Genomic DNA, 15,424 nt, shown 5'->3' with positions numbered 1-15,424 from the left:
GAAAACATTGGGATCCTCCCCCAAAAGCTTTCAGCGTATCTACTGATAACTATGATAAATACTGTTGGAATATGGCTAGCAGGCTCTCTGACCTATCATCATCATTGTCATCATTACTATTAGGAATATATGATGGTTGTAGTGCCTCAGCACTTCCAATGGCGAGGCACTGTAGGCCGCCTGGTGAGAAGGGCTGCCCTTTCTTTTATCTCCTTTGTTCCATGCGTTAGCCTCATGAGGGAGATGGCCGAAAGTCCAGCCACCCTATATCCAGCTGCAGACTTTTACCCAATTCCCTAAATGCTTATCCTCCTGACCATCCTAGAGGCCTTTTGAAGGCTCAGTAATGTGACCATATAGTTTCTGAAGCATGTGGTCCAGTTTGGTCCATCCCAGTCTGAAAGGGTCAAATGCAATGCTCCCCCTCTCTCAGGACCATTTCTGAAAGGACTTGGCGCATGGCAACAAGACCCAGGAGTGCAAAGGCAGGGTCTAGAAAGTTAGAACCTGGGGCTACGCAACACAGGCCTTGGCCTTGGGTGGGACTGATTGTTTCTATACCTCCTGGGCCTAGAGCATAGTCATGTGGAACAGCAATCACTGAATATGCCTGCATGCCTCCCGTCTCTGTGCCTCAGCTTCCCAACTCTAAAATTAGACACTGATGAAGTTTACTTCATGGGGTTGCTGTGAGTATTAAATAATTGTTTATGGATGAAGTTTCTGCCCAGAAAGGCTCTAGCGCAGGAAACTGAAGAGTCCCCATTATCCTTGTCAACACACACCACCACTGCCACCACTCTACTTGCTACCCAGGCTTACAGTATGACATGAGCGGCGGTGTGGAGGCCAAGCCATTGCCCAGGAGCAAGGGAACAAAACTTCCTGGGTGAATATTCATAGCACCCATGAGTTGCAAAAAAAACTCAAAGAGATCAACAAATATTAGCTTCCCACCTAGGTGGGGATACAGACGTGGAGATAGAAAACATCGCCATGAGGTCATGGAGTTCTAGAATATCATTGCAAATAAGTAGCCCTGTGAGTAGGCTCTTGGGGCCACGCTTGCCCAAGATCTGTGTGCCAGCATGGTTTTCTATAGCATGTTCATGGAAATTTTGGTTCAGTAGAGCTAAACTAGCTGTTTGGTCCAGAGGAAATTATCTGTCACAAGAAGAAATTCCTGCTCACTGCTTATCAAGACACCGCCAATGTATGAATGCACTGTATCTTTACTCATTTCCGAGTAAGAAGACACTGGGACGCTCCCTGCAAAGGCAGGAACCCACACACAGTCTGACCTACAAGCCCTTGAACTTCCCAGAGGAGCAGCATAAGAAGCTGTTTCCCTAAACAATTGCTTCACCTACATATGTAGACACAGAAGTGTGCATGCCACTCCGGTACTGTCTGGATAACTCATAATTAATATTTACTTAAAACAATCATTAGTCTCTGCTGGGTGACATTAAACCCATGTTTGCAGTATTTCTAGCCAGGCCTTCCCCACACCTGCGGTTGGCAGCCACCTGTGTGGCAGCAGGAGCCCCCCACAGTGCTTTATAAACAAGGCCATACAGCTGGACAGGCCAAGCTGCACGCCACTCAGGCAACCGTCTGGAACCTCGGACAGCCCCCACCCCCTTTACCAGTGACATGCTTCCTTCCCTGTACTTCCTAGACATCAAAAACAAAGCATGTTCTCCTTTAGCTGATGTAGCAGCAGTGCCCAGACCACACCCACAGAAAAGGCATGGCTTTTCCTGGACCATGTAGGATTTATCCAGTAACGGGGATGGGAGTGGTGTTAGGACAGCTGTGAGTGGATGCGAAGCCTTCTGTAGTCGCTGTTTCCTTTAGACTGTGCAACATCAGGGCAAGGCAGCACCTCCCACTGTCTTGCTTTTTCAGAAGAGGAAACTAAGCCCCACCTGGCTGAACCTGTGCTTTCCACTGTCTTACCCAGCCTCAGTTGTAATTGATCCCATCAAATAACAGGGAGGATGAAAATGAAAATAATGTGTACTGAATGCTCCCAGGTGCAGGGCAGGCTACCACAGGAAAATGCAAATTCTCTCCGTATACAGATGGTTAAATTGAGGATATCGAGTTAAATTGCCTGGCTCATAACACCAGAAACAAAATTTACCCTGCAGCCTGATTCTCCAACAGGAAACATTTTCCCACCTTACCAAAGACCTTGAGAGAGATTTGCCATGCACACAACTAGTAATGCCGACTTTTGTACAGACTCTAAGATCTTGTTATTGTTATTTCCCTTCTCAGCTGATGTGAGTGGCCTGCTTGACAAGGTTTACGTTTGGAATGTTGAGAATGCTCTACAGGTAAAGGCACTTGCTACCCAGCCTGATGATCTGAATTCGATGCCCAGGACTGGAGTGATAGAAGGAGAGAAGCAAGTCCCAAAAGTGCCTCCTGACCTACACACACACCCAAGCACACTATACACACAGTCGACATTTCAAAGAAAAATACTAAGGTGGCAATCGGGAGGCAGAGAGGATCTCTGTGAGTTCAAGTCCAGCCCCGCCTACAGATCGATCATGACCAGCCTAGTCTGCATAGGCCAGCCAGGAATATGTAGTGAGACCCTTTCTCAGTGATATATGTATATACATGAAATACTTGAGTTATATTTCAAAAAGAATCTTTAAGTTTTAAAAATTTTTTGTCCAAGTCAAAATTAACGGTTATAGGAATAACTTAACATTTATTCAGGAATTTATAATTTCAGGGTTCTTCCATTATTATTGCACTGACTCCCTTAAAACAAATCTGTAAAGGTAGATGTTACACACCCTACTTCACAGAGCATTAAACTGAATTTATAGTGGCCGGCAGCATGTCCAGGCTAGTGCAGATAGAGTAGGAGCTCAGTCACTGGAGGCTGAGTCCCTACGCATTACAAAGGATTGCCTACTCTGTCAGGTAAGACCACAGACTTGGGAGAGTTATACACTTAGAATTGAGAGGTTGGGGCAGTTTTGCAAAGGGGAGCCTGGCTTCAAGAGCCCCTTTGTTAAAAGTGGTAACATCTCCTCACTTATGCCACAGGACGGGGGTGTTGAAGTGGGTACTCAAGTAGTGGTGCCCACACTGATCTGTGAGAACTGGTGGATGGGGGCCATTAAGAGTGACTTCACACTGGGGGCTGGAGAGACTGCTCATCGGGTAAGAGCGCTGGCTGCTCTTCAGAAGGCCCTGGTTCCATTTCTAGCATCTACGTGGTGACTCACTACTGTCTGTAACTCCAGTCCCAGAGGATCTGACATCCTCTTCTAGACTCTGTGAGTACAGACATCCATGCAAGAAAAAAAAACCATACATATATATACACATATGTACATACATACATACATACATACAAACAATAGAAAAATTGAGGTAAATTTTTAAAAAGTGACTTTACACAACGAAAATGATCAGCGAGGGCATACAGGGTCTGAGGGGAGTGGAGCTGGCATTTTTTGGCCCAACAAATAGCTGCCCATCTGCTCTCTGTCAGAATACGTTAGTTGTGCATCTGGATTGCTGCCCCAGAGCCTCAGCTCCGGGCGGGTCATGTGGTCGTCTCCACGACAACTCCAGGAGCACTGGAAACTGCTGTACTTGGAGCCAGATGCTGCTCTGCACATGTGGTCTAATTAGCCGGGGTTCCCTGCCTCCTCCGCCTTTCACCCCTCCCTGCATGCACTGCCTTCTCTTTCCCCGCCTCCCTCCCTCCTAGCTGTCCTCACAGCCTCTGGCTGGCTGTGCACTGCTTGCCTTTCCTTCCTTCCAGCATCCCTGTTATCCTGGCCCGTGCAGGGAGCTAGTGATCCTCCAGACACCTCTGCCCTGAGAAACACACTTCTGCAGTGGGAACTGACAGGTGACAGAGGCAAGGCCATGACCATCCACAAACGCTCTTGCAGTAGAGAGTTTGGGTGCTCAAGACCCACAGGAGGTTCAGCAAAGGCCATGACAAGTGTCCCAAATCTGCTAGATTTTTAAGTTAGGTTTTATAAGGCATGAATAATTCCCCAGGAGAAGATGTGGCACATGAAAGAGCAGAGGTCAATGGAGCCTTCTGGAGAACTGGTTACTGTAACACAGGTATTTGGGGAATGAGAAGCTGTGCTGGGCCATCACCTCTGAGCTTTACTTGGCTCTCCAGGCACCAGGAGCCAATAAATGGGAGTGACATGACGGCTGTTGGGGGCGGGTCAAGCCCCTTTGGGGAATGTACTGCAGAGTCTACCTGGGACTCTTGCATTGCCTGGTGGGAAGTGCTTGGGAAAGAGAGTCAGAATGTGCCAGAAGTGAACTTTTGTGTCTTCTGCAGAGCCAGCACCCACCGTTTTTTGAATCACTAGCTCTCAGGAAAATGTGACCAATGAGGAAGGAGCATCTCCCTCACTCAGCCTGTATTTTGTGCTTGTATGCCCAGACAGCAGCTCCCGTCTGCTTCCTGCCCAACCCAGCCCACTCTCTGCTCACACCCTTTCATCCCACTCCACTTAGCCCGCCCTGCCCCTCGTGGATGCCCTGCTTTCACATCACTCCTCCCTGTGCGACCTCTCCCTACCTTGTCCGAACAGGATCACCTTGACCATAGTTATCATTGAAGGCAGGGTGCTGGCATTGCCTCCTCAGATGTGATGTGAACCTCAAAAGACAGCTAAAAAGAACCTGTAGACAGTAGCCCCTTGACAGACCCCCCCCATGTGAAGTGAAGGATATCTCCATTGTCCACCTAAGGAAACAGACTTAGACAGGCTCTCTTGCTTCTTTCCTGGATTACAGGGCAGTGATGCTGGGTACTGTGGCTTTACTATGCCTGATTAGCTGCTCGCCTCTTGGAGCCTCAGTGACACACTGCCCTGTAATCCATCTCTGTAGGTTGCCTCTAGAGCAGCTCCAGCTGGCAGCTAGGTGACAAATAGAATCCCGTGATTGTGTCTCTCAATGTAAGACAAATAATATCCTGTTATATATACCAGAACCAGGAAGACTTTGCCTCCAAACACTGGCCAGGCCCCTGCCCGACTCAGTGACCACAGGCAGATAACCTCACCTGTCAGAGCCTCGATTTCCTTGTCTGTGAAATGGAGGTCATCATAAAACCTACCTCACAGGTTGCCACAGAGAATAAGCAGGATAATGCATGTAAAACCAGCCAACACTCTCTGAGTGCTCAGCAAGAGGTAGTTGGTTTTAATCACTGCACCTGCTTTCCTCCAAGAGCTGATTCCCATCTGCATGTCTTAGGGGAGGAAAATCTTGAGCTAGTATGCACGAAGACCAACTTCATTGTGCCTCCTCGCCTGCACAGGCCTCCCCACTCATCTGCGTTCCTGTGCTAATCAGAATTTCCTGACTTCTCCCTGTTTGTCTCCGTTAATGCTGGAGAAAGGGGCTCCTGGCACAGATGAGCTGAGACGTGGGCCGACGCGCCTGTGATTCGAATGTCTTTACTATAATCTAGCAAGTGTGTGCGGGGGGCCTGTCAATACTGGAGCTGTGGCCAGAATGGGCAAATACCAGCAGCCCGGCCATCTCTGGCCCACAAATCATCTGAGGAGCTCTGGGTGGGCGCCCACATTTGCCCTAACTTAAAATCATCCGAATAGCAAGGAGACTTCACAAGGAGACATTGATTCTTTATTTAGGGCTTGTTACAGAGAGTCAGCCCCCAGCATGCCTCAGCTACTCCACACTTGCTAGAGAAAGCTCTTTTGGTCCTGTCATTCCAAGGGTGGCTTGTCCCAGCCCTCTCATGGTTATCTGATTGACTTTGCGGTGATCCTTCTTCCTACATCCAGCTCAAGACCCCAATGTGTACTGTGCTCAGACTTGAACTTGGGAGTCAGACTGGAGATCTCTGAGACTTCAGGCTACAGGCTTCTCCATGTGGGTGTTCCTCTCTCATCAGATTGGGGGTGGTAAGTGAAGGCCTTGGCAGAGGTGGGACATGCTGGTGTCATAGAGAGTCCTCCACTGACAGGATCCCTTATCTCCATGCTCCTGCTGTCAGTGGTATAGCAAGGGAGCCCACTCCCTCACAACCCGCTCCACTACTCAGGGGGAGTCACTTGGGTAGCTGCCCAGCTGACCTGTGAGGAGCAGCCTTCAGACCAGCACAGCCTGTCTCTCTACCCTAGGAGGGCTGCTGAAGCCCCAGCGGGGAATTTGGAAGTATTTCAGTAAAATGCAACCAAGATGGGGACTGCTTGTGGATGAATGCTGCCAGAGTCTCTGGCTTTCTTAGGGTTGGCCTGGGCTGGTCACTCTCACCCCTGCCAGTGGTTCTTGGTTTCTACACTGCAGTTAACTTGTAAGGTCATGGGATTGTGGAATTAGAAGCACCCCAGGTAATTGCCAAGGTAAAACTGATGACCTAGAGCAATCTATCTATCCCAGCCTGGTTGCCAGCAATCCTGTGAAGCAGGTAGTTATTTATGCCTGTGCTAAAGATGATGGCTAGGTATGGGACATGGGAGCAGAAAAACCCAGCTGGGTCAGGAAGCGTCTGTCCCTCTCTTCCATCTGCCTCCCCGGAGCAAACAAGCAGAACCTGTTGTGTCATCTAGGAGCTTGCAGTGGCCTTGGAAAGCATGTCTACTCGTGGGTAGTGTTTATGGAAGAGCTGGAGCCCTCTTACCTGAACCAGCTAGCAAGGTTTTCTTAGGAGTATGACAAAAGCCCAGAGGCTCTGGAAGAGGATATGTGAGTGAGGGAGGTAGATTAGATCCCACTAACAAGGAAAAGGCAGCTGTGGAAGACCCAACCCAGCTAAGATCCTAAGTCAGAGAGGCAGATAGTCAACTGCAGAGCCAGTTAACCTACAAGAGATGGGATGAGGTGAGGTGTGGGAATGACCCCCGGGTTGGTCTCAGTAGCCTGTGCTTTATGCAATCAATCAAGACCTGCACTCACATTGATAATCTGCCATCATATTATAATTAAGACTTAAGACTTTCCCAGTGAACTTATGCTTTCTATGAAGTCATGGGGGACACTGGGGGATGGATAGCAGCAAAGGAGCTAAGCCTGGCCCTCTCAGTCCCATAGCATCACCATACCCACACAGCACACCTGACAAGTGAGATCCGCAAGAAAGAGGTCTCAACTTACAGCAGAGTGAGTGGGGCCATCAGCCCATGGCCACAGTCTGGTTTGAACCAGAACTTGCTTCAAGCACAGCAGGAGAAGTGTGGTTTCTTGGTGATGTGAGCAACATAGGGTCTGATGCAGGAGCTGTCGTGCACTGTGCTCTCATTTCTTGTCCTTAGCCAACTGTGAAAATGGCCTAAAAAGAAAGAGACAGAGCAATTGTGGCCCCTCTTCCTTTCTGATCACTAATACAGAAATGTGTGGACTCTAGCTGTATCAAGAAGAAATATTAAAACTCATAAGAACGCAGGAGCTATAGAGATCCCCCAGTTGTTAAGGGCTTGTAATGATCTTCCGAAGGACCAGAGTTCAGTTCACAGCACAAACAGTCTTGATCATATACACAGAACCAAAAATAAAATATTTAAAAGAAAAAACACAGGTGCATATACCATCAATGAAATATGATGCCCATCCAAGTTAGTATTTTTAAAACCATTATTACATGATGTAAAATTGAACAACACAAGTCATGCTAACAGCTTAACGTTGATTTTTCTTCTTTCTTGGAATGTCAGTAAGTAACACACAAACAAACACCATGATAGAGTTTTAAAGAAAGAAATAGGGAGCAAGGGAATGTAGGAGAAATTTTGATTTTAGTAGCATTGTTTTTCTAGAGTGTTCATTTTCCACTGGGCCCTGCTTGTCACACTACCGGCCATGACAAAACTAGTCTCTGCCTTCAAGGGGGACCCTTATTTGTGGGAAATCCATTGTGAAGCCTCTGTCTGCGATCAATGATGCTGTGGCGTGGCATTGGTACTGTTATCACCAATAGTGGGAGATAGGTTGAGTAGCCCGGAGATTGCACGACTGACTGTTGTGTGAGGAATCAGGACAGGCCTTTGACTCCAGGACGCATTCACTCTTTCCCATATTGAGTTTCCTTATGAAGACTAAATCCAAAGTTTCAAGTTTTTTTTAATGGTTCCTTTAGCAAAAGCAATCCCAGTCCTCTGGTGTGCCAGGTACACCTCCACACTGTAGTTGTCTGTCCCCTGAACTTGACAGGATTCCTTTGAATGAAAACAGCTAACTTCTATTATGGAAAATGTCAAGCCAAATATTCATACCAAATAAACAATCACCTTCTACCCTGACATGTACTGTCAATCTTTTAAAATTGTAATTAAGAAATTTTTATTATAAAAATTTCCCCTCAACTATTTCATACATGCAGTGCCATGCCTTTCAATATGCTTATGCTGGCATGCAGCCATATCCATCTCCCAAGCCTTGTCATCTTCTAAACCTTAAATCCACCCATTAAACAGCTCCTCGACTACCCTCATGCCCCAGAAGCCACCATTCCCTTCCTCTCTTTATGAATTTGATCGCTCATAATTACCAGTCTTTTTAACGGTCGTATTTCTCTTAACATAATATCATTGGGGTACCCATGCTATAACATGTCAGGTTCCTATTTAAGACATGTGTAATGTGTAAACATCCCATTTTGGCTCATCAGATAAAGCACCTGCTGCACAAACATGAGGATCTGAGTTCAGGTCCCTGGCACCCACATAAAAGTAGGGCCTGGCCACATTCCTGAAATCTCAGAGAGGAAAGGCAGATATAGCAGGATCTCAGAGCTTGCTGGCCTCCCAGTCCAGTTGAAACAGCACGCTACAGGTTTGATGAGATGATGTCTCAGAAAGTGGAGAGGGGCCAGCAAGATGGATAAGCAGATAAAGGCACTTAAGGATATTACCTGGTTTCAGTACCCAGGACCCACATAGTGGAAGGAGAGAAACAATCCCCACAGGTTATCTACTGACATATGCACACTATTACACATACTCACTCCTCCCACACACATATACAAATATATATGGTTTTTATTTTAAAAATAAGGTGGAGAGTCATTGAGGGAGACGCCTAATGTCATCAGCCTTCTATGCCTCCACACACCCAGAAGCATAGGCTCATACACCCATATACCGTGAGCGTGTGCACACACACACACACACACATACACACACGCATAATGTTGCCATGAACAGAATATTCTCTCATTCTTATATAGTCTATACTTCCCAACCTGTACCTGGTATTTTTAGGACCTGTATTTTATATTTTTATTCTGAATCTGGCTTATAAGAGCTATTTTTAAATGTTTGAATATATAGAGGAATCTTCCAAAAATAATCGGTTTTAAATTTTAAACAGCCTGTAAAAGGGAGAGTCCTGTTTTTCTCTTAAAATCATATAGTAAAAATAGGATTTTGATAACAATTAAATTTGTTAAGGAACAGAGGAGTCAGCAGGACAAAGAAAGTTGTTTGAAGAGCCTGGGGGTTGTATTTCCACACCAGCACTGAAGATGCTATGTGGATGAAGCCATTATTTCTGAAAGACTCAAACCTTTGGAGTCACAGGCTTCACCTGCTAACAAAGATTCAACTCGTTAGTGATGGAGTTTCCGATTGATTCCATATGTCAAGAAGATAATCCAAGAGGGAAAACTTGTCTTTTTGTAACAGAGTCCTTGATGGGGGTTGAGCAGCTGTGTTTTACTGTCCTTGAGGTCATAGATGGAAAACTCTCTGCTAATGCCATTCAAGCGCAAATGCTCACGGCCTGACTCCCCGGAATTAACGTTGCCATCAGCAGGTTGCTCCAGAACCTAGAGTGTCACCTAAGAAGACAAAAGGTTTAATCAATCAAATAAGAGAACTAAACCAGCAATTCCTGCAATTTTTGTAAAGGAGAAAATAACAGGACACTCTTCTGTGGTCTATTGAAGACTGGAGCTGGGTAGCCATGACAGCGGCAAGACACTGGTGTGCAAAACAGAGGGGATGAGCTTCATTTGCTTACCCTGGTCCTGTGGCAGGAGGAGCCTTCACTGAGTCCTGCTTATCTCCCAGGGGGACTTATGTCTGAAGTTATGGTGTTCTGCAACCTGAAGGTTTGACCTTTTGTGTTGTCCATCTGAGACACATTTATGGGGCATCAAGAGGAACCCGCCTGTGAAGTGTGGCCATTGTTGTATCTTGGAAGGAGAGTCACTCTAGGGACAGGCTCTGGGCAGCTGTACCTTCTAGCAGTATTTGCTTCCCATGCCTGACACCACTGATGTTTTTAAGACCTTTTCAGAAAAAGTTCCTGTTGTCACATTTCCCTGTGGGTTTCCTATCCATACCCATGTCCTTTTGTCAGTGTTTATAACATGGATATCTGATCCAGGGGGATGTCACCTTCCATGAATGGATAAGAAACCCAAAATATTCATGTCTCCTAGAAGGTGAGACTCTCTGCTCTCCCTCAGCTAAACTCTGCCTCAGGCTAGCCTCCCACAAAATTTAGTTGCCAACTTTCTTGAATTCACTCTAAGCACGTGTGTTCCTGGGGAGGCTGTGCCAAGGCTCCAGGTACAAGTGCTCATCTGAGCAACTCTAACACCTCCATGCTAAATACAAGCACCAGCAGCCAGCCCCACATGGTGCCGTCAGACTTCTTTACCATTAGGCCAAGCAGGGTCTATGTCAAACCAGGGCCACAGGTTCTGTGGCAGGAACCAAGGTCGAGCGCAGTCTGTGGTTGCTTAACTGGCATGCCTGCACTTCTAACTAGGGCCCAGGCTCCCCATGGAATGTGGAGATGTGTCCAGGACAGACTTGCCCTCCAAGGCTACTTGTCAGAGAGGACACTGGGAAAGGCCATTCTAGCACTAAGGTGATGATGTAGCACCAAGCAAGGATGAATGACTGACACTCCCAAGCCTGAGTCCAGGCAAAAAGAAAAGAATTTTTTAAAAAAGAAAGAAAGCAAGGATAAATATAGTGGACAGTACGACTTGTGACCAGAAGATGCTTTTGGAACAACAGGTGTGGAGGAGCAGACAGAAAGTGACTTGGAGAGACTGTCTGAAAGGGTTGCTCACCTGGCCGATGTTTCCCCAGCCTCTCCCATACAAGACCCTTGTGTGTCACACACATTGTGATGCACACAAGTTTGACTGCTCACATGACATACAGCAGAAAGAACACAAATCCAGTCATCACACGAAAGCAGCACCCAGAGAACCAGGAATTCGAGTAGGATGGTGATGTTATGGACTTTGGCCAAAATTGATATAGACCAGAATGAATGGGAAAGGACAGAGTGTGAAGTGCACCCCTACCTTTGCAGTCTGGTCCCAGGCTAAGGCCATGGATGGCAAGCAGTGAGTGAGTGTGTGACATGCCTCCCAGGCTGAATGGGAAGGACATTGGATGTCTGACAGGTCAGCTGTGAATCAGTGAGACTCTGACAACCAAGAAAATGAGGCAGTGATTTGAATGGAGATAATGGATCTGTAATTGAGAGTACAGACAGTGAGGTTTAAGTGTCTAATGTGGATCAAGGCAGACGTTAGAGGTCCAGCAAGGTTCTGGGCTAGCGATACGTGTCAGACGTCATCAGTGTGTGTAAAATCACCTAGAGAGAATATTTGCCCTGCCGTGCTGGTCCCAACAATGTCCCCTGCCATGGCCCAGTAGTGAGGAGAAAGACTTGCAGGGAATGAGGTTTACCTGGACTTGTTTTGGCAGAGAAGGGGCAATCCTTGCCAAAGTGGTGTGAGCAGCTCCGCGTCCTTCCCTCCGTGAGAAGTTTACTCTGCTCATGCATGGCACAATCTGCAGTGTGCTCCCTGCCTTGCCAGCCAGGAAGCTCCAGCGCAATTCCGTCACTTCACTGGAGGAACTGAGAAGCAGCCCATCCAGGGCTGTTTCTAAACCATTTCACAGGGTGTGCTTCTCAGCAAACACTTTTCTTATTTGTTGTCTTCAGTGCATGCATAAAGTGCCTCTGATCCTTTGTAAAATTAGGGAGGGGTGAACTATATAAAAGTGCATTGCCTCCATTGTTGTGTTCTGGACCGTCCCTGCAGCCTGAGGAGTGGGGGTGCCCAATTGTTGAGTTTATATTGTCTACACTGAAGTAGAAGTTCTTGGAACTTTTAGGAGCCAGACAGTAAATTTAACACGTAACTCATTAAAACAGGATAAAAGCAGAGCTTCAAACATCTTTGTGTTTGCCACCAAGTCCGAGAAAGGAGTTGTTTAACACAGCTCAAGATGTAAAAGTCAGATCTTTCAGAACCAGGAATGCAAAATAAAATTAAAGGCATGTCTACATAAACAAGTACTGCAAATGAGTTCAAAGGAAGTGAGGCGTTGGCTACATAGGGCCTAGTTGAGTGTTTGTTTGTTTGTTTGTTTGTTTGTTTTAAACTTGAGGTATCATTTACTTGACTCAAAATGTACTTTCTGGACAAAAGTTTATTCATCAAACAGCTTAAACACAAACTTGTTCAGGTAGTAAATTTTATTTTTGATCAGTCAGTATTTTGTAAATTATAACTTGCTCTGGATCAAGCTAGTGTGAGCCAGGCATGATGGTAGACACCTGTAATCCCAGCATTTGGAGGGTTGAAGTAGGAAGCTCACAAGTTCAAGACCAACTATATAGCAAGACTGTCTCAATAACAAACAAGCAAAATGATCCTTTTGTAAATGAGTTTAAAGCTACCTTCCACAGTTGGTACCTGTGAAAAGGCCTCCAACAAGGAAAGCCCAGTGCCACCGACTGCCCAGCTTTGAAAGGTGCAGCTCTGCCTTAGTGGGGCCCTTCAACATGAGGTATTGGCCCACATCAACACTCTACCTCTAAATACAGAAGGGGGAGTGTGGGCATCATCATACTGGCAGGCACAGCACTCACTTGCTATAGGCTGTGGCTGTCAGTAACGGGAGGGGGTGAATACACAGCTGGTCCTGGCTGTCTGCCCTGCCAACCAGCCTCTCTGACCTGGGGTGTGTGTGGTTCTTCTTCCCAGAAACAGCTTCCCCACCAGAAACTAGAGCAGTTCATGATGATCACACTTGTGAGAAGTAAAGATGCAGGCAGATGTGGAAACCCACAGAAGGGAGGCTTCCTGCTCTCACCATCATGTCCCTTCTCCATTTCCCAGGAAGAGCCCATCACCTTCAGCGAGGAAGCCTTCGTGTCTCACTACCGCTCTGGAGCCATGAAACAGTTCCTACAGAATGCCACACAGTTGCAGCTCTTCAAACAGGTGCCCAGTCTCCCCAAGGGCCTGTACCAGGTGCCCAGTGGGCATTTCGGCAATGGTTTCTACTTTAGGCACTAAGAATGAGGGACAGGAAAGGATGGCCTAGAGATGGACCAGTGGGGAAGGGTTTTTGCAGACAGACCCTTCCTTGCCTCTTGGCTGGTTTTAGGCATATCCTATAGTGCTCAGTCAGATGGCTCCCTTGTCCATTGACAAGCTGTGGTGTATTTGCTTTTTCTCTGTTTAGTTTATCGATGGCCGACTAGACCTTCTCAATTCCGGTGAAGGTTTCAGCGATGTCTTTGAGGAGGAGATCAACATGGGAGAATATGCTGGTAAGAAGCTGCCTGTGGCCCTCCTGGCACAGAGGGGCTTTTTTTCTTTTTCAGGAGAGGTAGGGAACTTTGGCCTTGGAAGAGTTGGGAAAATCCTTGTTTTGTGACAGGATGCGCATAGCTTGGCCCATGAAGCCTCTGATGTCAGAGCAGCTGCTTCTCCTGGGTAGAACAGTCTAGCAGGGTGTCATGACCAGCATGATACAACCAGATTCTGAAATAGGAGAGCTGAACTCAAATGGCATCTCTGCCTCATTGCTAGCTGACACCTGGGACAAATCACTGACAGTGCCACAGACTACTTCGAAGGGCTCCTGTATTGAGAAAGTGAGTCATTAGGAGGTGTTGTACAATACCCCCAAAACAGTCCCTGCTCTAGGGTCAAGCTCAACACACGTTTCTGTGTGGTGTGAAACATCATCAAGTCAGACACAGTGATATATACTCACAGCCGCTGGGAGGCTGAGGCAGGCGATCGATCACATGAGCCCACCAGGATTTTAGACCAGCCTGCATAATACAGTGAGATCCTTTCTCAAACAAACAAATAAGTAAATAAGATATGAGCATCATTGCTGGGTGGTCAGTCTCAGAAGGATCATTCTCTCAATTTTCAGGGAAAGCATCTAGGGCACTGGGAGGTGTCAGTAATGAGCACCGCCTGAATCCCAGTCTGGCCATTGGTTTTGATGGCAGAGATAACAATACATGTAGTTTCAGTCTTTGAAGTCAAAATAAAGCTACCCTCTTACTACTGAGCCTGTCTAGTGTGGCTGCGCTGATGACCTTGGGAGCAGGGCAGACTTGCCAAGGCTGCTTCATATCCACCTGTTATGATACAGCCCAGCCAGCCCACACCACGATTATTAAAACCAGGCCAGAGTTTCTGGACAGTCACAGCAGACAATTGACAAGCATTCCCTGGACACTACACCCAGAGCCGAGCAAACAGTATGAGCACCAGCTTTGATCCTCCAGGAAAGATGCATGACTAAGACAAACACAAATTAAGCCAGTGCAGGAGGAGAAAGATTGAATTGTGGGTGGTTGGAATAGTGCTCTGTTAACTCTCACTGTACTGTTCAAGAGCTAATGAAGGAACACAGTCGGGGTCAAAATCTGACTATGAGAGAACAGTTCTAGGAGATGGGCTCTATATATTGCTAAATAAAGCCTCATGTTGAGACCTCGTTGCCCCTCAGGATGCACTGAACAGGGTTCACTCATAACATCTGTCATCAAGCAAATCACTACCTGGTAGTGTGTGTCCACAGGGATCCTACACTGGGACATTCAGCTCTGCCTCTTCAAAGAATATAGATATGACCTAAGCTAGAGGGCTGTTCCTGGGAAGAAGGCCGGAGATGGTAGAATGCTTCCCTAACATCGTCATGTCCTAGGCTCAAGCCCCAGTACCACAGAAACTTGCATTGTACCTTGGGATTAGAAGTTCAAGGTCATCTTGAATAACATAGAAAGCCAGAAGCCAACATGAACTACATAACATTCTTTCACACACACACACACATACACACAAATAGATTAATAGAAAGAAGAGAAAGAAGGTTCCAGAGGATATAACATTTTAGCTGCCTGTTCAGTTCACAGATGGCAGAGAACGGTGGGAAGAGAGGGAAGCACATTTTTACCGTCTTGAGGATGGACAGATTGTTTGCTCGGGAGCCCAGGGTAGCTCCCTGCAGTCATGGCTCCAGGCTGTGCTGACAAAGCACAGGAGGGAGAGCGGGAGCTTTGGGCATTTATACAAACGCTACCAGAGAACGGAACCCCGTGGCCTGACTCAGCCTCACACTCCAGGGTGTAGAACACACACACCTCCTGGCCTTTC

The 15,424-nt window shown here is 46.9% G+C and overlaps 1 protein-coding gene across 10 annotated transcripts in view; it reads left to right on the top strand.

The window, feature by feature from the left end:
- The window catches only part of Dennd1a (DENN domain containing 1A), a 480,683-nt gene that overhangs the window by 408,880 nt on the left and 56,379 nt on the right, over window positions 1–15,424 (top strand). For all 10 annotated transcript variants that reach the window (XM_052182388.1, XM_052182389.1, XM_052182385.1 and 7 more), the window contains 2 exons: window positions 13,139–13,243; window positions 13,488–13,575. In XM_052182388.1, coding sequence (XP_052038348.1) covers window positions 13,139–13,243; window positions 13,488–13,575 — 193 coding nt within the window. The remainder of the gene's footprint in view (window positions 1–13,138; window positions 13,244–13,487; window positions 13,576–15,424) is intronic.

Source organism: Apodemus sylvaticus, chromosome 5, assembly GCF_947179515.1.
Source record: "Apodemus sylvaticus chromosome 5, mApoSyl1.1, whole genome shotgun sequence".
NCBI classification, from domain to species: Eukaryota; Metazoa; Chordata; class Mammalia; order Rodentia; family Muridae; genus Apodemus; species Apodemus sylvaticus.
Note: the sequence above shows the minus strand (reverse complement) of the source record. Positions and strands in the feature narration are given on the sequence as shown.